This window comes from Aphelocoma coerulescens, chromosome 10 (assembly GCF_041296385.1).
Source record: "Aphelocoma coerulescens isolate FSJ_1873_10779 chromosome 10, UR_Acoe_1.0, whole genome shotgun sequence".
In the NCBI taxonomy this organism is placed as follows: Eukaryota; Metazoa; Chordata; class Aves; order Passeriformes; family Corvidae; genus Aphelocoma; species Aphelocoma coerulescens.
In genome coordinates, this window is record NC_091024.1 from 11,024,236 (window position 1) to 11,047,220 (window position 22,985).

At 43.1% G+C, this 22,985-nt stretch overlaps 1 protein-coding gene across 1 annotated transcript in view; it reads right to left on the reverse strand.

Annotated features, from left to right (window-relative positions):
* The window catches only part of MEGF11 (multiple EGF like domains 11), a 236,009-nt gene that overhangs the window by 44,128 nt on the left and 168,896 nt on the right, over positions 1–22,985 (reverse strand). The window contains exons 12-14 of the mRNA XM_069026190.1: positions 7,946–8,066; positions 6,298–6,461; positions 5,789–5,891 (exon numbers count right to left, since the gene is read on the reverse strand). Coding sequence (XP_068882291.1) covers positions 5,789–5,891; positions 6,298–6,461; positions 7,946–8,066 — 388 coding nt within the window. The remainder of the gene's footprint in view (positions 1–5,788; positions 5,892–6,297; positions 6,462–7,945; positions 8,067–22,985) is intronic.

A 22,985-nucleotide genomic window follows, 5' to 3' on the forward strand; every position in this document is an offset into this window, starting at 1 on the left:
TACATTCATAGACTAAAGGGCACTTGTCGACTCCAGAGAATAAGCACACCTTTCATATGGAAAAGATTTTCACACTGGAAAGGCAGAGACCAGGAGAGAGGCTAAATGCACCATTTTAGACTGACTCTAGAAATTTATAGTTTTCCTGTCTGTTTAAAGCTAATGTAAGGATACAGAATAATCACAGAAATAAATTATTAATTTCAAAATCTGGGATAAGACTGCCAGAAGTGATAAATACAAAATACAGTGTAGATAATGGGATTAGACATCTAGAAAATGCATATTTAATAGGAACTTACTATTGCTTCATTCTGATATTTTAGGCTCTGTCTTACAAACCAATGGTATGAAACACTCTGATGGGAAAAAAAAAAAAAGTCAACCCACGACATTGTGAATTCTAAAACACTCTGGATCTTTAGCTAAAAAGCTGCAGGTGCATGAAACAAGTCCTACATTTTTTTTTTTTTCTGGTTTTAAACAGGCATGGAAAACCAGCTCCCAATTTAATCATCACACAGGTGGGGTTGATCTACTAATGACAAGAGAATTATTTAGGCATCAACCCAGTACAGCTGGGAAAAGGATCTGGCCCTAAGATTATAAATTGGATACAGCTGCAATGGAAGAAAAGTCATACTAGTAAAAGAAAATGCCTTTTATGGAAAGGGTGGGTTTTTTACTTCAAGGATTTTTTACCTTCTTGCAAAGAACTCAGAAAAAGTGAAGTTAAAAATACCTTAGAGCTCCCCGTTAAAGTGGTCGCTGTTCCTTTAAAATTCAAAAGGTCCTTCCCTTGAGTAATGGGCTTATCAGTTTTCCTGAATTAATGTGTCCACAGGAGGCAAGAAACATGTTTCTGTGTTTGAGTGACAGTGCAGATGTCACTGCCAGTCTGCAAATGCTCCTGACCCTGCAGCCTCATCCCTTGGAGCTCCCCTGGTCTGTGCCCAGCGACACCTCCTGATCTCATCCGTCCCTCAGACCCCACACGTGGAAATCCTACAGCTTCAGACTCCCACAGCCACTGTGCTGGAGCTCTGGACAAAATGAGAGACAATCAGGGTTTGTGTTTCTGGCGCTGTGTGAAAGTTACTGAGGTTGTAAAGGACAGTGAAATGTGTATTTTGATTTCCTTTGTACCAGCAGAGAGGGAGGCTGCTCTTATGAGACAGGAACGAAGCCTGAAGGTGTAAAGCACCAAGGTAATAACAAGATGTTTGTTCCTCAGCAGCATGCATCATTTGCATACCTGTGTTTGCCATCCTGATTAATTAAGGAAAATCTGTATGGGCTTCTTTTATAATTAACTGTGAGATGCATACTTTTATGTTTTCCATCTCATATCTACAGGACCAGTCTAATTTTCCCCACATATCTTTGGGATGTTAAAATATAGTGAACAAGCTTTGGATATCAAGAGAAGCCTCTGGGTTCCCCAGCTCAGTGGGGAACCGAGATACCATCACCACAGCAGCCTGCAAAAGCAGAGCACCACACAAAAAAGAGGCAGAACAAGATGCAGATAAGACAGCATTTCAGATTAAAGGAATTCAGACAAACAGGATTTTAACTGACCTTAGCATTTAGGGGAATGGAATACATCCCCCTGCAGATCACTTCCCATTTAATCCCAGTGTAAGAGCTGAAAGGGTAACAAAACACACACTGCCACAATTAACCTGGAGCATGTTGGCTCATCACAGGGAGGAGCAGAGCTCGGCAGGAGGAGCAGCCAGGCCTGTGGCTTTCCTTCTGTGATCTGTCTGGGAGAGGGATATCTGACTGGGAAAACGGATGGACTCGGGTCTTGGGGGCAGGATGGGCAATACCTGGGCCTGGCTTCCCAAGGAGTCTAACCTGGCTCTGGTCAAGCATTTCTAGAAATTAGAGGACAGGCCAGAAGCTCTAATTTAATTATTGAGGGGTTACTGAGGGAAGCAGCTAAAGGCTCTGTAGTTTTAGCCAGCTGGAATCTGTGAGGAAGCCATTTCTGGTACAAAATCTGCTGCCAGCAGCTGCCTGAGCAGGGACCAAGCTGAGGGGGTTTGCAGTTCATCCCGCATCCCCACAGGGCTTGGCTGGAGCTGTCATCCCCAGAACCCCAGCACTGTGCCTGGCACAGGAGCACTGTCACCCTGCTCACCCAGCAAGGCCACCAGGGCAGCTGGTCCTTCCTTGTTCAGGTTCAGGGTATTTATTAAGTCAGAGGAGCCTAACTGAAATGTATGACTTTGTCATTGTCACTTGAGCATTCAGGAGAGGAGGTTGCACCTGGACAGATGAGACTAGTCTGTGCTTCTTGAGGACCTGGTTGCTTGCAAAGGACTTCCAGGAGCTGCTCCACGACGCAGCATTTCTGTGTTTCCATTCCCTCTGTGGATTCAGTGTGTGCAGGATCCCTAATTAACCAAATGTAATTAGCACTGAGCATTTTAATTTCAACCTGAATGTACATAAAATGCTTGGTGTGTTGGGAGCTCTAAGGGACCTGTGCACACACAGAGCTGTAAGCACAGAAGTGTCTGCTCCTAAAATGCACAGCAAAGGTGGAGAAAGAGATTCTTATTCATCCTTAGGAAACAGCCTGAGCAGTCAAGATTTGATCCTCTAAGAGCAAGACTTTTCCTTTTTAACCCAGCACTAGATATGAGCACTTCTTGTTTGGGTTTCCAGGGTACTATTTGTATACATGAAGTTACACATGTGCAACCTGGAGAACTCCATCCAGTGCAAGGCTGAGCCCTCAGCATCACTGCATCCAACATTCCCTTCCTGTGGAGGGAAATTCAGATCTGCATGGCATCAGCAGGTCACAGACCTGATTTTGGCCAACATTTCAACAAGTTTCACTTTGCTTGCAGCACGTGAGAGCATTTTGCCAGTGTGGTTTTGGGCTTCTGTGCTAGCTGTGCTATCTCCAAAGCCATTGGTGGTACCACGTGCCCAAGTACTTGGCTGGGTGATTTGCAGCAGTAACACCAGGTACAAACATCTCCAGACCTGATCTAACTTCTGCCTTTGGCTGCACACGTGCAATTCCCCATGGAACCTGGTGGGAAGGGAATGTGCATGTCTCAGAGCAGCTTGTTGCCTGTGTGCTTATTTATGCATCCAGCTGGTTTGCACAGCTTTGTGATCTCCTGGTTGAGACGTGGGGATCTCTTCATCATCTTCCCATCTGCCAGGAACACTCAGCTCCTGAAAATTACCTTCCCCCAGCTGGTATCCATGGAAGGTCATTGTCCTGAATAATAGTCTTGATGGGTGGCAGTCATGACATAATAAAAGGATGGCAGAGTGCTATTAACTTACATTGTATGCTACTCTTGACATGCCTTTTTCCTTCTTTTCCCAGTCCTCCTCCACACTCTTACCATCTATCAGTCCCTGAAGGTTTATATCAGTAACATCTTGAAACCACTTTAAAGAAAATTGGTTCAATCTTCCCCTTGATCTTTACATAAAACACAGACATCAACAGGGAGTCCCACGTCTGGGGTGAACATACAGAATATGCTGTTTCAGATGAAGTTTTGTGGCTATTAGCATCAGAAAGCCACGTGAATTCTCTGCTTGGTGTGAGTGGGCAGGAAAACCTTCAGAAGTTCCATGATCCTGAACTTTTCTGATCTTTTTCAGGCCATGTCTAATTAGCACCAAAATCAGAAAGCAAAAATTTCAGCCTGAATTATTTATCACCTCATATTTATAAAATGCACCGCAATACACATCATGGCCCAGTTCACAACAACTGCAGATAAGATTAATCTTTCACTGATGCCATACTCCTTAATATGAAAATATAATTATCTAGCTGAAGAGTTTCTTAAATTACATACTTTCAAACTAGTATGAGCAGAATTTATCCTTGTGTCTGGTGCCAAGCCAAGTGGAAAAAACATTGGAACAGAATCGACAAAACACATGTTGGTTCTGTCTATCAACATTTCCACCTTACAGGGCCCTGTCAACATCTCAACTCCAACCTGGTCTCAAATATGGATATAATATTTTCCTCCCTGAAATGTGATCCTGAAGAGAAGAATTCCAGAACTGCAGGAACTCATTGAAGGATAAAGTGCTTAGGCTGCAGCAAGTCCTATGCAAGTTAATATACCCTTACCTTGCCCAATATAGAAATCAAAGAAGGACATTAGAAATTATTCTTAACTTTAATTAATTAGTATCTGCATTTGATGGCCATTTACAGATGTGCATGGGAGTAAGCACAAAGTATTTGTTGCAAATGCCTTTGAGAAAAAGCCACACCTTCAGTCTGTGTTGCTTGCAAAGTTCAGTCCCTGCAGTTTTCTCTGGAATGCGACTTCCAGAAGATGTGCAATAATCTTTTAGAATATGTGTGCATAAATATCTCTCTTCAAATTACTGTACTTTTAAATGCCATTTTTTCCCTTGAAGAAGCTCACAATGACTACAGGAAAACCCACCAGCTGTTTCTCTGCTGATCATCAGTAACGCACAGTGGAGTTTAAAGCCTGATAGATGGATGGATATATTGATGGCAAAGAGGCTCAGAGAAAGAAAATGCAGCCCAACCAGTGAGGAAGGCAAGAGAATGAAGGAAGGGACACAAGTGAGCTTATAAAATGGATTTTCTTGGGGGAAAAATGTCCTTTCCTGAGATACATGCCCAGTATCTTTGAAAAGTAGCTTTGTTGTACACAGTGTGTACAACTTACTATTTTTACATTTTATTTAATTCTTTGAAGATTATTTCCATTGTATATTTTAGGCATAATTTCATTGCTTTTGCTTCATGCTCCTGGGAGCTGGGCTGCTGTGGGATGTCCTCTCCGTCAGAAACAGAAGGCATGTGCTGGTTTAAGACATAGATCAGTGGGAAAGGTGACCGTATCCCAAATGTTGGCTGCCTGATCACCCTGCCTTGCTCCATGCATCCTTCCAGCTTGTACTTGTTTGAAAAACAATTAAATTTTCCAAATGACTTGCTGTTAATATAAATGCATTTTGACTGTCAGTGCCACTGGTGGTCCTGCAGTATATGGGATATAACTTTATTTCCACCCAGGGCCTCAACAGAGAGCAGAGAGAGATTAACCACCATTTTAGGCAGCAAAGTGTGAAATGGTTGGGTCAATAACTTGCCCCCTACTGCTGTCAAAAGCTGGCAAAGAGAACATCAGTGTGGAGTCAAGTGCAGGTCTAATTGTACTGAGGACTCCAGCCTGGACTCTCCAACTTCACTGAATATTCCTCTCTGTCACTGTGTAATCACAAGAGCTCTGTCAAACCAGCATTAATATGCTCTCTGCAACTATCCTATGACAAGAACCATTGCAAAATGGGAAAAATCTGGGTTTTATAGTTTTATATGATGGAGCAGCTGTAATGACTCATCAGAAATGCCCTGTCTGCATCCCAGGTGTGATGGTCCCGGGATTCACTGTCCCACAACTGCACCCCTGTGGAAAGGGCACTTCAAGGAGAAAAACTCTGCAGGATTATGGATGATCTGCATCTCTCCTGAGATGCAGAAGGCTAACATCTGGCTGCAGGTTTGGAGCCATCTTTGACTCATCTGAATACAAATTTAATGAATGCCAATTATTGTCACCATCAAGAGTGATTTAAATATGGGCAAGTTCAGCTGATCTTGTCCCAATTTATTATTTAGACATTTGCAGTCACAAGTCCAGGGCTATAACTGATACCACAGCAATGCAAAAGAAACCAACAACCCCCCCCAAACCCCCAAATCAATCAAAACCCCAAGGTTTACAAAGGTAATTGCTGATTTTACCTGTCCAGCCTGCAAGGCAGCAGCAGTACCCAGTGACAGGATCACACCCATCTGCGTGGTTACAGTCACAACGCTCACTGCAATTAAGGCCATATGTTCCATCCTTCAAAAATATAAATAAAAAAACCTCTAAGTGATCAGCTTTTTATTCTGAAATGTGCAAAATCATCTATCATGTCCCTCTTAATGCTGACTTGCATTTTTTAAATTAACATACAGAGAAGACAGAAACTCAGTGCCTCATGTTTCTATATGGAACCAAATGAGGAATCACTTTAAAAAATGATGTTCAAGAAAATGCAGATAACACAGCAATAGCTCTGATAAAATACAATGCAAAGTATAATACATCCAGTTGACTGCTAGAACCCCAATCTGTTATTTACACATTATTTCCTTCAGACATCACAGACAAAATGAGATACTGCCCTGCTCCTTGTTCAGCAGAGCTATGGGGACTGTGATTTAAAGGGGGTAGAAGACCACCCCAAATTGTTATTTGCACTCACAGGACAAGGCTGGTCACAGAACTCCCCCTGCCATCCCGAGGAGCAGAGGCAGAAGCCATCAGCTGGCCTGCAGGACGCTCCATTGCTGCAGGAACACGTCTGGTTGCAGTTGAGACCCCAACTTCCACTAGAACATGGAATAGAACAATCCACTCCTTGCCACCCTAAGGAAACAGGGGAGAATAACAGCATCTGGGATGTTTTCATGAAAACAGCAAGAAAGGCGGCTGGCAAGTTGCAGCTCTTTGTTTCTAGGACCAGTTTCTTGGTGTAAATGAAGACCAACTTGGGGTCAAAGACTGACCCTTTCATTGTGACCTCCCACCTCCATCTCCCAGCATCTCCACACACAGATGGAGGTATCACTGTGTTGGCTGTAGCCAGATTTAGGTGTCTGATGCCTTCCTGGGAACTTCTGGGACAGTCCCTGTCTGTCAGGCTGGAGACCTGACCCACAGGACTGCAAGAACTTTTCATTTGATGCTGCCTGTCTCTTACCCCCTTTTTTTCTTTTCTTTTTTTTTTTTTTTGAGAATGCTATTTAATATAAAGCAGCTATTACACCTAAAAAAAGACCAAGGCCATCATTTCTAGCCATTAAGGCTCAAATCTTAACTACCAGGAGCACAATGACTTTCATTACACTGCAGCTCTATGTAATGGAGTTGAGCAGTAACTCATGGTTTATACACCCTCATTAAATGGGGTTCTACAGTGATCCATTAATTCATGTTTGAAATGCCAGATTTTATTGTTATTTGCCTCACTTCTGTTTTAGGGCTTATGTATGTCATACAGGCATAGCTCATTTTGGGATTTTGGGGGAACAGAAGAGCCACTGTGCCATGGAGCAGTGGAGGAATTCTCAGGTGATTACTGGATACATGGAATGTGCTCACCACCACATAGAGGAGGGAATTAGGGACACGTGTGTGGGAAGAAAAGATGTCAGCCACTCTGGAGCAGGCAAGATTTCTTATTCCCCCAAAAAATTGAGAGCCACATCCTGCAATCCCATGCTGGCTCAGGAGACAGAGGACACCTGCACACTGCTGGGGTGTCACAGCATCAGGGTACAGGAGGATGGGCAGCTGAGGATGGCAGCAAGGGCAGAGAGCCAAGGCCTACCTCACAGAACCCAAGGGCAGGGCAGGGCTGGCAGCTGGGATGAGCCACGAGCCCAGGGCAGCAGGAATGAGACCAGCCCAAGGTGGACATGGGCAGGCAAGAGTCAGGTCAGGGCTGGTGGGGATGACCAAGGCCAGGCACAGCCCAGTGCCAGGGGCTGCGGGACAGACAGGCAGGAAGCTGCCTCCACTCCCATGCCCAGTGGCCTTGGAATCCAGGAGAAACAGGGCAGCAAAGGGATAAAAACCCAGAAGCCCAGGGATTGTGTTGCATTTCCTCTGGAGAGGAGTAGTGTCTCTGCCCCCACACTTAGTTCTGTGACACGTTTCTGCAGCAAAGCAGAGAAGTCTGGCCTCTGTTCTGGGCAAAGACTGAACTTACAGTCCAGCCCCTGTTGTGCTGGGATACTCGGGAGAACAAGAAAGTAGTGGAGTTCCTGACTGCACGGCTGTGCCACTTAAAAACGGAACAGGCATTGATGCCAAATGGCAGGAACTTGTTAAATGTGAATTTTGTTTACCTTCTTTGCAGTAGCACAGCCCATCCACAGGGGAACAAGCGCCATCGTTCTTGCAGTTACAGACAGACGAGCAATTGGTTCCGTAGGTTCCTGCCATGCAGGGAATGGTGCAGTCGTCTCCCTGCAACCCAGAAAAGTCAGAGTCAGCTAAAGAAATCTGGCATACAGGAAATTCCCAGCTCGGCACAGGGAGGCTTTCTCTCTCCGAACAGTGAGTGGAGTGTTGTGAGTTGATTGCTGAGTCTTCAGCACTTGAGCAGTCACTGCTGCTTCCCATGATTATGATGCAATTAGTGCTTTGATTGACTTGGAGGAAAGGGACAAGTTTCTGGCATTCATTCAGCAGGAGGTGGGGAAGTTACAAAAACAAACCTCCTAGAACAGATGTTAGATCATTAAGCAAAACATCACTTACGAAACACTAATCACAAAATATACAGTCTGAAATTGTGCCGAGATCGCTCTGCGTTTCTTGGAAAATATATTCTAAGAATAGGGTTGTTAAAAACCTAAAGGATCTCGTACGTGCTCATCTTCCACAGATTGGCAGAGAGGAAAACGACATGGCAGGTGCATCAGACCTTTCTGATGCGTAGCTGGTACCTGCATTTGTTTTCAATTAATTTGCATGAGATTGTGACTTCAGGAAGAAGGCAGAACAGGAGTGATGTGTATGTCAGAGACAGGAGGCACACAGCAGAACACAGAAACATGGTCTCTGTCCTATTTCTGCTCTAGGTGTGTGGGCAAAGGGAGGGAAAAGAGAATAAATACTTATACTTTACAGAAATATAGAATGCTCTAACACGACATTCTGTGTGCTGTATGCACTGATCAGCTTGTGTGGTTGAAAGGAGAGATGCAGTTCTTACTGTTCATCTGATACAACAAGGGAATTAAAATGTGAGCACAATAAGGTTTAAAGCAATTGTGGTTTAACCTCAGTAATTGAGGTTTAAGCCTTAGTAAACTTACTGAGTCCCATAGCTAGGTCTACACATTAACATATACAAGGTATTTCTGCTTCCTTTTCCTCTGTGTGTAATCCTGACTTTCACATTGCAAATTAGCTCCTAAATTTACTACTTCAGTAAGTCAAAATTAAATAATTTAGTTATATGCCAGGGAAAGTGAACTCACTACAAGTTAAAAAGTAATTCCCTTGGATGGTGTGACCTGTGCCATAGCTCAGGGGAAAAGATACTGGTCAAAATGTATTTTTGCAGGTGAGAGGCTTCACTGTTTGATAGGAGGATCCATCTATCAGGAGAGAAATGTGCACCATGTCAGCCTCCCTATGCTGTGACAAGTACCTCCAGGAGCCTGTATATCACACATCAGACACCCAGACAGCACAAGGAAATATGAACAGATTTCTGAGCACCATAAACCCCCATCTGCTTTGCTGTAGCAGTTCTGCCTCACACCAGTGTGACTCAGCCTATTTTAGACCAAAAACTTTGTTTCAGGGGGAAGGAAAGGAAATGGTTAAAATATATTGCTCACAAGTAAATCCTGCAAGTCCCTGACTTTTGAGCGAAGGCACTGTTTGTAAAAGATGCTATCTTTGACCTTGGTGGAGTAAAACAAGTTCCCCTGAAAAGGCCTGGCAGGAAAAGATGCTGCCTTGACAGCCAGAAAATCCAAAGCACGCTGCCCCTCATTACCCTGCCAGCATGCCTACAGAATGAGCTCCAGGAACTTGGGCTGGCAGAGGGGCATTCAGTCTCCACGCCTAATCAATCCTCTGCCTTTCTCCTATGTGTGACAATTAGACAGCCAATTAGTGCCACTTAGGAACCCTTATCGTGTGTGAATGAAACTCCCAACTCATTTCATGTACTACACAGAACTGCTGGTACTGCTAATAATTTCTATGACAACTGACCTTATCTGGATTTGAACTAGTGATCCAGAAGGAAAAGAAAATGCCTTTGAAAAGGAAAGGGGAGTACAGTGATGTGGAGTTAAAATCCCCCTTTGGGAATCCCATTAACCAACCACAGAACCACAGAATCATCAGGGTTAGGAGAGACCTTCAAGATCATCCAGTCCAACCATCAATCACCCCAAAACCACATCCCCAAGTGGAGAAACCACATCCAGACACCTCTAAAACACCATCTGGGCCAGGGCTGGAGGCAGCAGGAGGATTTCCAATGTCTCAGCTGACATCCTGTGACCACAGAGCAGCTCCTGTTGGGGGTCAGTGCTCCCTGGCCAGGTTCAACTGGCGTGGATTCACTGGTTTTCTGTAATCACTTTGGATTATGCCAAAGAAAAGGGATACAACTACCTTGAAAGGGGGTTGTGGTGAGGTGGATGTCAGTCTCTCCTCCCAGGTAACAAGTGACAGGACAATAAGGTGAGGAAATGGTCTCAAGTTGCTTCAGGGGAGGTTTAGATTGGATATTAGGAAAACTTTCTTCACAGGAAGGGCTGTCCAGAATTAAAACAGGCTGCCAAGGAAGTGGTGGAATCACCATTCCCGAAGTCTTCAAAAAACATGTGGATGTGTCACCTGAGGACATGATTTAGTGGTGAACAAAGTGGTGGTGCTGGTTGATGGTTGGACTTGGTGGTCTTATAAGCCTTTTCCAACCTTAAAGATTCTGTGATTCTCACAAGCTGAACACCAGGCTGTTTATTCCAAGCCTTTGAGTTTTGGCATTTACTTTAATGTACTTGGCTTTATGGACTGACAGAGGCTGGGCATTCTGGCTGCCCACCATCCACACATGTACTTTGCAAACAAACCTTAACCGAAAAAAAACCCCCTGGTTTAATGAGATTTCTATCCCCAGGTTTGACAAGTGAGACCTTCAGAGCTCTCTGAGTGACAACTGCCAAATACACTTAACTTCTTAATTACATAAGAGGAAAATGCACTTGAACTATAGCACTGGCTCTAAGATTTTATTAATTATAAATGCACACCTTGTTATTAACATTTTGAACTTGATTTGGGAGAATGACCTCTGAAATTAAATGCATTCAGGTACTGTTAAAGATATGTAAATTCCACCTCTCTCTCACCACCTGCCCGAGTGGATAATGCTGCAGTATATGTATCCAGCTGTTAATGAGTTATATATTCTAATAAACTCATTTCAAACTGTGTGTATTGAATCTTCACTCTTGCAATATGGTACTTTATATTTCTATCCTATTTAGTAAAATTAATCAACAGCTGTGCTCCTTATGTTGATTATTCTTTTTTTTCTATTAAGATCGGGAGGTTAATGAGGATAGTGCAATGCCTGGATGTGGTATCCATGCTAGGAAGGAGTAGCTAATTCCATCAAACATATACCCCTGGAAATGCTAAAGCTATATTAAGAAATTGGGCTATAAATAACTTGGTATTTTCCATCTCTATGTTCCAAATCAGAATGACCCACATGGACATCACAAACTTTCAAAAGTGCTTCATTTTCAGTATTTTCACTTAGAAGACCCAGCTTATCAAAATATACCTCCAAAATCTATCCACTGGAATATTTCTATTTCAGGGGTCAAATCTGACCTTAACATAAACAACGGAAAAAGTCTCTTTAGGGGATGTGGGGCCAGGGCCAGCTGTGGGAAATGCCCTGCTCTGTGTGAAGCAGCACATTCCTGCCCTCTACTCTGCATCATCCCCTCCCAACCTAGGAGAGGCCACCTCAGCACCACCAAGGAAGGGGTGTCGCACACCTCCACCCCTGCTCAGAAGTTAACACCACTGAACCTCTTCTTGTTTGAAATCCAGACCTGATGGGAGCACCCCAACATGGCTAAGATAGACAAGGGGATCTGCATTCCCTGGGACCCTAAAAGTCCCCTTTAAATCAGAATGAATGGTGGCAGTGACCTAAGTAGCCCCACCTGTGACTTTTCATGCCTGTAAGTACTTCAGAAACACCCATTTTTGCTGGAACTGACAGCTCTTCCCAGCACCCCAAGAACTTTGGGCATCCAGTTCTTGTTACGGTTAATTCTCCCCAATGGATTGAGGGTGAGGTCCAAGGAACCAAACTCCATTAATAACTCAGGCTGCCAGCTCACATCCATCAGCATCAAATATTAATAGACTCCGAGGGCCACAGCATCCATCTTTTGGGATGGCAGTCAATAATATGTCTTGTTTCTGTTCAGGGAGAGGGGAAGATTTCCTTCCACCAAAATTATTATTGTTCAATATTAGTAGAGCTTAAAGACACCATGCTGCCTTAGGTGTTGTCTGTGTTAACAAGCTCTGGCTGCTCCAGAAAGTGTTTTCCCTGGATTAATGTTACCCTAACAGATTACATTTCTTGTTTCTTTTAAAAATACATTCCTGCTATAAGCAGCGATTAACTCCCTTAAAAATCCCTTTCTGGTGATCAATACACAAATTTCTATTTCTTCCTGTGCATTTTGGATCAGGCCTTTAAGCCTGCGAAATGCATTTTGAAAGGAAAAAAAAGGGAGTTAAATAAAGGGACCATAAAGGGAGCTAATAACCCAGCAGTGGTCAACAACACCCAGCAAAGTCTGCACCCACACCTGGTCTGTCACAAAGTTTGACTATTTAAGGATGTGGAATTAAGGCTATTCAAAGTAGCTACAATCTACAGGAATACAATTCCCTTGGAGGGCTAAAGTCTGGTTCCACTGAACTCAGTGGCAAAACAGAAAATCAATTTTTCAAGGCTTCTGCAATGCAGAAGAGTAACAGGATGTTATTGAACCTGGCCTCAAGTTTGCATGAGAAAGACCTGGGTGACAGCTTTGCTCTTGAGGTTTAATCTGCCGAGGTGTTGAAATTCCTCAACTCCCACAGGTTACTGGGGGCGACTGACAGCATGAAAGGCAAAATATTGGAACCTTTGGTAGTCTGCAGTGGGATTCCAACTAATCACAGACTCCTAGCACAGCATCTGATCCCCTCACTTGCCCCCTCCTCGTCAGGTTGTGCAGGCAGACCCTGGCACCAGCCCAGGGATGCTCCACGCTCGGTGCCCAGAGCATTGAGTGGAAAGAAGGGCACAGTGCAGAGCCTCCTGTGTGTGCTGATCCACAGATCAGGGAGACCAAATGCTGCTGCTGTTTGTAGCTGAGGCCTGTGTGTCCAGATAAGCTGATCAGTATGGATTTAGCACCTACAAATGTGTGTTTCTATGTACACACAGTATGTGGGACAGCGGTGTGCTGGGACACGGTGTCTGTGCACTGAGGCACATCACAGATACACTTCTGTATATTTACTTATTTAATTGTGACATTTACAATTAACCCAAAGTGGTTCTCCACAAACATTCCCTCAAGGTAAACATATGGTATCCAGCAACACAAACTGTCAGAACAAACTAATTTCCTTAATGTTGTTCAGTGGAAATTACTGTGCTCTTCATCAGCAGATCAGCAGCAGGGGGAAACTTTGTACTTGCATGGGGCTTGTCCTCCACCCTGGACTCAAACAATTTATTCACGACCTTACTACACAGCATCTTTAGTTTTCCAGACATAATGATGTCCTCTGGCAGAATTCCTTTCCCCTCTGGGTGTTACTAATTACTCCCTGCAGAGGCTATTATTGGTGCTAATAATAAAATGCAGTAAAAAGCCTGGGGAAGGCATCCGTGCCAAGTGTTCTGTGTGCAGGTGATTGCTGTGACTGAGCACTGACAAAAGTTCCTTTACCCACCTTGTAACACGATGAGAGGTAGCTGTGCTGGGGTTTGATACACATCTAAAAGGACAAAATGAAACCACCAATGACCTTATTCAGTCTGCCTTTCCCCGTGTCCTTTTCACGGCAAAGACAGGGTAAGACGGAAGGGATGGGAAAGAGTTTTCTTACACTTAAAAAAGTGACTTTACAGCTCATGACTCATCCAAAGACAGAACCATTGGCAGCCTGAATGCCAGAGTCTTTCATGAAATCATCAACCTCTCCAAGAGCCATCTGCAAAGCTGTCCCCAATCTGCACCTCAGTGACACCACAGTTCTCTGAGCAAAACATGGACATGCCAAGCACAGATCCCTTTGGGAATGAGCAGAACTTCCCCTTTGTTTCCTGTAACCTTACATGGATTTACAAACCTTTAAAAATGGATGTCAGCATTTTATTTCACCTCGGAATTTGTGCTAATATGCTAATTCATACAGTAAATTTCACAGTAAATGCCAAGTTCAGAATTAGTCAGCCTGATATTAATTCTTAAATTTGATGATGGATCAGAAGTATTCAGCAGAACATGCACACAAACAAAATGGAAACTTCATTTGTTATAGAGAGAGTAAGCAAAATATTATAAATAATGTCAGTTTTAAGTATTCACAGTACTTTATTAGATACAATTTAATTTTATTTTACTGGTTACAGTCTTTGCTAGCAAAGCTGTGAGTTCTGAGTGAGAGGGGAGTAAAAGTTACCACAAAGTAACTGTGGTTGTTATTTTCCAAACTCTTTGTACAAAATCTGGTTAAATTTCATGGATTCCTATTTCATAAGCCCAAATATATTTGCTGTGGCCTGTTACTGTCATAACTCACATTACTCCTTCATTAAGGCCACAGAAGAACCAGGACCATGTTCTCATTTCTGGTGTCTCGGTCCCCAGAACCTCTCACTCCCCATCTGGGTTGCTCTGTTTCCCACTGCACAGCCTCAAAACTGATCTGAGATACATTAACAGTATATTTGGGTTACTTTTATTAAAGAAGAATAAATGGCAGCACTCAGCCTATGGTTCCAGGGTTACAATGGGTTTCAGAGCAACAATTATCCATCCATCCTCCCAAAAGGGACCTTTCCCAACCCATTGCCCAGGCACCTTGGGAATCCTTTGTCACAGCTTAGGAGAGCCTTTGGATAGGATTTGGCTGCCTGGGGAATAATTTGTGCCTATCAAGATGGGAGAACTTGTGCATCCCCCCAGTCTGGACACCGTGCATGTGGAGAACTGGAATTAACTGGACAGAGCTCATGGTTTCCAGCCCAGCAAAACCCAGCCATGAGGGATTTTTTGTACAGGATGCAAGGATCTGTGCATCTCAGGAGTCAGGCACTGTATGTTGGCTCAGTGTCCTCTCACACTTGGACTTCACTAGAAATTCATCTTTTCAAGTGGAGGGTGCACAGAATCTCACCACTCTCCTGCCCTCCAGCAGCTTGGCTCCAACTTGCTCCATAGAGCCAAAAGGAACAATGCTCTGGCACTATAAAACTGATGAATAAAGGCAGCAAATCCTAGCTTTGGGATGGTTTTTTCCCCTCCATGAAATCCAGTGAAAACAAACACAAATAAAACCTTCATTAAAAAAATTGGATTTTGCGTACTAAAAGTCAGCAAACCTGAGCTGGATTTCTGTCAGCAAGCATTATAATCTCCCTCACCACCAGGGAACAGTTTTCTAGTTTGCACTAAAAGTATGCCCAATACCAGTCAGTTATCTGCAATTAAAAAAATCCATTCCTAAAGTGCCAGTTACCGAAACATGGTTATTAAAAAAAGGAAAGAGAATTCAATAAAGAAAGCAGGCAAGGGAGTGTGCCCTCCCTCCCGCATCCCGTAAATCAGGGCAGCACTTGCTGGCAAAAAAAAATCTAAACTGACTTTACAGCACTTGAATATCTGCCTGGTTTAGTATTTAGGCTTAACTGCAGAGCCCTTTAGTGTCAGGGAGGCAATGAATACAGCATCATATAATTAAATGTATTCAGAAGGAAAGTAGTGTGGAGAGTACAAAAGATGATCATCAACTTCTGAACAAGAATATTTTTTTATGCAGTCAGCACTTTTCACCTAATAGAATATCACAAAACACATTTATCCAGGAGAGACCTCTCCAAAAACAGCGGATTGGATTTAGACTGGGTAAACCAGGTAGATTATCAAGGCAGATAAATCATGTCAGTTCCAGAGGGATTACTCATGTCCAATGTGGGGCCAAGCTGGGAAACCAAGTCCCCTCTAGTTAAAGCAATCGAAACCTGGAATTTAAACCTGGAATAGGGCCACTGCAGATTTATACAGGTGAGGCAGGGAGCAAACTCTCAGAATATTTTAAACTTAACTCTGGGGAAGCTGTAAAGACACAGACATCTGGGGGGCTCACTGCTGTCACTATAACCAGCTTTGATCAGCTGTTTTAAAATGTTCCAAAACCCATGGCCAGATCACAATTAAATATCCCCAAAGGTAAAACAGCTCAGTCATCGCATGAGTTATTCCAAGTCAGTGGGAATTATTTACACCCTTGAGAAGTATATCCCTGGCACATGTGTTCTCCATGATGTGCCCAACAAACCACTCATGTCCAAACTGGGGATAGAAGGTGGCTAAATATCAAAATACCAAACCACAGTCCTTGAATATACTGGTGAAGATTTTAAAAAAAGCTCATTTTTTTGCCTTTTCTAAACAGAGGCATCAAAATCAGGGTTACCACTGTAAAGATTTTGACACTCCGTGGACTTCTATCATTTCCTTTCCCAGATTTGGGCAGCACAGACCAGTGGCTAACAGGAGCCATTTGGAAATACAGACTAGAATTTCAGTGCCAGGCAGTGACCTTCAGAGTGGGAACCCAGAGCTGCCTGTGACAATTCGGCCCCAGCTGTTTTATGGAAGCACCTTTGCCTGGATATTTGAGATGGTTTCTGCTCTATCCACACAGCCTGAGTGGCACAGTTCAAGATCCACCTTGTAAAACAGCTGTGGCCTCCTGACTTTTTTGCAATAATAAATGTGGGCTCTGGCTGTCAAGTCTGAACAGTTCTGCAAAAGGACATTAGCTAAAACTGGAAATAAAAGGTATCATTTATACCTTCATCCTCTATGATGTTTTCTGGCAAGAAGATCCACAGTTTAATTACAAATACAAAGGAGAAGAAACATCTTTATCTGCTTGCTTCAAACCCACTGCCTGATTTTTAATTGGGAACCTTCTTATACTGTGATAAGTAGCAAGAATGCATTCCTTCTTCCCCTTCCCCCATGGAGTGAGACCTCTCACATCCCTACCCTCGGTGACCCCTTCTCTAAGCAAAATCATCCCACTGTTATTCCCATTTTATGGGAGCCATTTCACAACTTAATTACGCATTCAGTGAAAAGCACTCTCTTTGTTTTTAACCTGCTGTGCAATCATTTAATTGGTTGGCCCTTGTTCCTGGGTTATTAGAAATAGTAAATAACCCTTCCTTGTTCCTGTTCTGTGCACCATCCCCAGTTCCACAGATCTCTATCGGATCCCTCCTCAGCCATCTGTTTTCGGAGCCGAGTTCCCGCTTATCGAGTGACTCTCTATAGAAATCATTCCATATAAAAGATGATCTTTGTCCCCATTTCCATTCTATCCTTTGTAAGCAGGAATCAGCCAAGCTGTGTGCAGTAATTTGAGAATTGGATATATTATGGGTTTACACAATACCAAAAAAATGGCTTTTCCATCCTGTTTTATTCTCATCCTGATCATTCTAACTATTCCATCAGGCACTCTGGATTCATCTGAATGTTTCAGACTCATTGAGGGGTTGAGTTTTTCAGAAAACTACCCACAGTGATTGCCTGATCTCTTTCCCTGAATAGCAGGAATTAAATTAGAACTCATCTTTTGTGTATTTACTTAACATTATTTCTCTATCATCTATTACTCTGCATTGTTAAACACTGAATTTCAACATACCCAGTCATTCAGGAATAGGAACCTTTCCCCAGATTTGCTACTGCCTTGACAATCCCAATAGTTTTGCATTATTTGCAAACTTTCTTTTAGAATTCTTCCACAGCTGCACTGTAAAATTAAGGACAATGTGCAAGCACAATCTCAAATCAGTCCATAAGTGCACACCAGAACTCATGTCCACACACCAAAAAACTGAGTCCAGGAGGAGCCAAAAGTGCTGGACACAGCAGGAATTCTCAGCTGGGCCCTTGCTATGAGCACTGGAGCCATGGAAGCAGCAATGTGGATGGAAAACACAAAGGAACGGGGTTGATGATGTGAACAGCTGTGGTGGACCTTGGTGCTGAGCTGCAGGATCCACAGGTGAAAGGATCAAAGCAAATAAGAAGCATCTAAAAAAAGAAAAGATGTCAACTCTAAAGTAATGGGCTTTGTGATGTAATTCTGAAAAGCTGGTAAATAACTGGGTGACCACACACAGACAGATAAGAGATATCTATCTCCTCCAAAGTCTCACAGATACTCCTATATCCAAAACCCCATGGCAAAAGAGTTCAAGATCTGGTAAAATTTCAGTTGCTCTTTGGCTGAAGAAAACAAAATCAGGATTTTTCATTTATACATGTGTGATTGTAAAGGACAAAATCTTTGACATTACAGTTGCACAGAAAATAAAGTGCAAATTACTTAAATCCTGTCCTTAGGAGGTTTTAATCAAGTTAGTTTGCAATTTGAACTACCAGGAGAGTCAGCTACCAATGTTTTCATGCATAGATCCACAGATAGTGTGGATAAAGATATATACATTTGGAAGCCTAATAGATGACAGGAGACACTGCTATTGGCAAGCAGTTCATCCCTCTGCAAAATTCAGATCAAATATTCAGTCTGAGCAGAATATTGAGCTCCACTGGTTCTGAATGAGGCTACAGGAAGGGAGATGCAATTTGACACAGCCACATTGCCAATTAAGGATAAAACACATGAAATATGTCAACTAGCAACAAAGGCAGGGGCTTTCAGGCTTTCTGTACCAAGTTGGTTCCTTTGGACCCACTTACAAACACTTTGGAGTTATTTGGGTAAATAAAACTGCAGCAGAGCCCAGTAAAAGTAAATATGAGAAGAAAGAGAAGACCTGAGACTTGCTCAGAGTTCTTATCAAATTATAAACTCCCTGTGTGAGTGAGTAAGTTCTCATTAGGAGAAGCAGATACTGAGGCAAACCCCCCTCTTGTGTATCTGGGACAATCCCACTGAAGGCAGCAGTTGTGTTCAGGTAAACTTGGGCTGACAAAGTAGAATTTGAGCTGTCACAGACAATTTCTGCAGCTTGTGCACTGACAAGAGAGCGAGGAGAGAAAATGAAATGGAATAGCTCATAAAAGGCTCTGAAAAGTTCCACTGAATTCAAAGAAAGGGCTGCAGTTTGCACAGCTGAGCAGGAGCCACTGTGTCCTGTGCATTCAGTGACCTTGTTAAACACTGCAGTACAATAGTTCACCTGTTCAAAAGCATCCACCAAATGCCCTGAGGTGGGAGCAGAGCCTTTGTTCCTGCTCCTGCAGCCGGGTGCTGACAGGGGCACTGCCAGGCTTTGGGAAAACACAGGCTCCCGAGCTCTGCGGCCGCCGGTGCTCCCGCAGAAATCTCTAATTGGTCCAGAGAAGCTTGGGAGAGAACAGCACCAGGCCTGACTGACAGCACTGATATAAAAAACCTATATAAAACTGATATAAAACACTGATATCAAAATCAATAGGGGAGCGGCTTGGTCTGAAAGCCTGGAATACACAGGTGGCCTCCCCATAATGATCTTCCCTGTTGGCACTGCAATGGAGATTATCTCCTCCTGTAATTCAGCAGAGCCAGAAGAATCCATTTGTGAGTTACTGAAATCCCGGCTTAGCTCACATCCAGCTCCGTTGCATTGAGGTGATGTCCATTGTTCCCTGAATGACGTCTGGCAGTGTCACCCCACAGCTGGACTGATTTTCCAGCTTCACCTGCCATTTGGGAAGGGTAAAGGACAAGCTGGGTGGCCCAAGTGCTCACAAGGGGTGCTGCTCCAAAAGCTCTCGGTACCTGTGCTCTGTGTGTCCAAAAAAAGCCCTACAGGGACCTCGAGATGGATCACACAGCCACGTCACCAGGCTTGACCTGAAGCAATGGTTTGTGAAGGGAAATGGTAAAAAGGCTCAATGTGCCAGCAAATTTGCTGGTGGCTGCTGATGGAAATAGGGATTGTGATGTACACACTGATCCACAGGGAACTGGACTGAGACCAAGTCATTCCATGCAGGGCGCTGCACAGACAAGGAAAGATCATTCACAGTCTGTACTGATCACACCGAGTAGCTTTGGGATGAAAAATTTTATAGACTGTTATTAGCCCCAATGGACAACAAAAAAATCAAAGCACAGCCATTGCATACACTCAAATATGTTCTTTTGTATGCATTGAGAACTGAGTAAGAAAACTCAGATGTCAACAATGAAAAGGGACACCAAGATGTGATTCAGAGGCAGTTTTCATCTGGTCTATGACTGCACAAAAATCTTGATAAGTGCAAATGATCTGCGATCAGTTCTATTTATGTGGAAAATGTACCAAAACATTGGGTGTGAGGTGTTTTGATTTCTGTTTATAAACTCAGACCTTCCAACTTGCAGCCCAGCTGACAGGAAAAGTTCTGTCCAATGGGAAAATATCAATTCCTTCATTTCAAAAACATTTTCCCATCTCACTCTTCGGCTGTATGGAACAGAGAGGGTTTTGTTGCCTGCTTGAGATCCACTTCTTGTTCCACATCCACTTGTGAAGTAATTTGTAAGCTTCGAAAAACTATCAGCTGAGCTTTCAGACTTGTCTCTATCTAGAAGACACCAAGAAAATGCAAGTTCAAAGGAGAGTGCATTCCTCAGAGACCAAAACCCCGAAAGAGGGATCTGGGATGCAGCCATAGTGAGTGTAGGGGGCCTAGTTGTGTCGTTGTGACAGACTGATTTTTATCTTTATCCACTTTTTAAACACCAGGTGAATGTAATTTTTGACTTCCATCATGGTTTCCCAGGGCACAGCTACATCTTCCATTTTTAAAAGTTATTTTAGTTGAATTTTCCGTATCTCTGCCTTTCACATCACCTCCAGACCTAAAACTGATACTGATATCTGTTATCAGAGACTGCATTTCCTTCTTGCTGGCTTTGACAAAATGAGCCTCTCAAACCTGCTCTGAACACTTTGAATCTTCCAGGTCTTTGGTGATTCTTCAGCTGCATCTCATTGTTCCCTGTATCCAAGCAGGGACTTTCTCTCTTGAGCTGCTTCCGGGATCACCAGGACAGTCCTCCTGGGCTGGCTTGGCCTTTCCCCTGTCTATGTCTCTTTACTTCAGGGGTAGCTGAGGAATTAGTCAGGGCTACAGTGGGATATTCCCGAACTTCTTAAAATTAACTCTACTAAGAACTTTTGGATAACTGAGGTGAAACAAAGGAAAAAACAATAACCAGGAAAGAGTTCAAAAGCTGGGAGAATGGGAATCAATTTCTTCTATGTCTTGACTTAATACTCAGCCTTTGCTCAGGCAAAACTCTCCTTTTTTAGGGAATGTGATCCATGGTACTTTTAACCTGGTTATGCAGAGAGAGATTAAGTGAGTCTGAGGTCCATGAGCCCACCTGAGTGTCCCTTGCCCGGTAAAGTGTCAAAGGAGACCAGAAAGGGTTACTGCAGCTGGGCAGGAGAGGCTGGAGGACTAAGGATAGAAATCTGCGGCAAAGAAGACTCTTGTAGCTCCACAGCTTCTAAGACAACTTGTTTTACTTTTATTATCAATGAATAATTCATGCCCTGCCAGCAGCAGCCCACGCTCCGACTCACCTGCACAGTGAGGGTGCCTGTCCTCATCCCCTCTGCCTCTGCTCCTCTCCCTTCTCCGTAGATTTGAGACATTGGGTCATGGACACAAATGGGAAACCAGTGAGAAGAAAATGCATCTTCCCCCTGCACCCAGGTAATTCATGAAATGAGACCCTGCAAACCATTCCTGCTGCCTGTGATACTCCAGTTAATTGGACAACTGCTGTGCCAGAAAACCTCTCCCCCACCTACAGCAAGTAAAATTTATACTGGTGGCTGGTAACAAGAACATCTTGATAAAATGGTTGAATTTATTTTATACCGAGAAATGAAAAGACCTCTTAACAAAGGGGGGTAACTGATATGCTCGGTAAATCAAGGATAAAAGGACACAGGCTCTATTGAAGATTTTTTCCCCTGGTCTTTTCTTTTTAAACCTTTTGATGAGATGCCCTGTTGCTCTGCGATGAGCTTCCACTGAAGTACTTTTGGAATTATCTCAAAGAGAAATGGATCATTTAAATGAGTTAAAGCCCCCAAACCAGATCTGCTATCTTCAACCTTACGTTCATTTCTTATATTAAGAATTTTGTGAAATTTAGAAAATAATTTTACTTCCGAACCATGGGCTTATAACACAAAGAAGTCTCATTCATTTTTTTCCCTGGTTCCTTCTGAAGTGGTGAAGAATGATACATTTAGAATAAAGATGAAAGTTAATATGTAGAAGAGAGGGAATACTCTGATAAATTTGTATCTTGTGTGTTTAGAAAACACCTACAGGCAACGATGCTTCAAATTTCTCCAGACCTACCTGGGACTTGGGTCCTTCAGGGAAAATTCAATTGAAGATAAGATAAGGTGCTCCTCTCTATTTATTCTGTTTTTTTCTTTTAGACAACAGAGAGAATTTTAAAGATGTAGGACAGGAGGACAGGCTTCCACTTTTCTTAATATAAAGATAAAGAGTGTTTTTTTCTCTCCTGTATGTTTTTTTCAGGGAACAAGAGATGTGGTATGTGCCAGAAGGAAGCCAGTTATGGCTGGAATACTGGACTGGACCTCTAAGTCCTTATGACCTCTAAAAACCATAATCATGGTCCTCCTCATTCTATGGAAAAGTAAATTGGTCATTTTACTCACTGAGTAGGCACAGAGCAGACTAAGACTGGTCTGAGTCTGTGTGTGGGTGTTTGTACTGACCAAGAGATTATCCATTGCAAAATTTGGTGTGCATTTGCTGTGCATTTGAATAGCTTTAGAGCACTATAATTTATACTTATTTTTTACTAAGTGCTCGAGCTACTGTTCTTTGTGTGTTACAAGGGCTGATTCTTACTCAATGTGCAGGTGGGTTGTAAAGTTTTACTCTGATGTAAACTCTGGGAGCAATTTTTACCCCTGTGGTAGAGAAAGCATTATGTTGAGAAATTCAGGCATGCCAGACAAAATTATGGACTTACAGATCGAAATGAAGCCTGTGTTTCAGCGCTTAAGTGCCCGGATTCCCACTGAGCCCA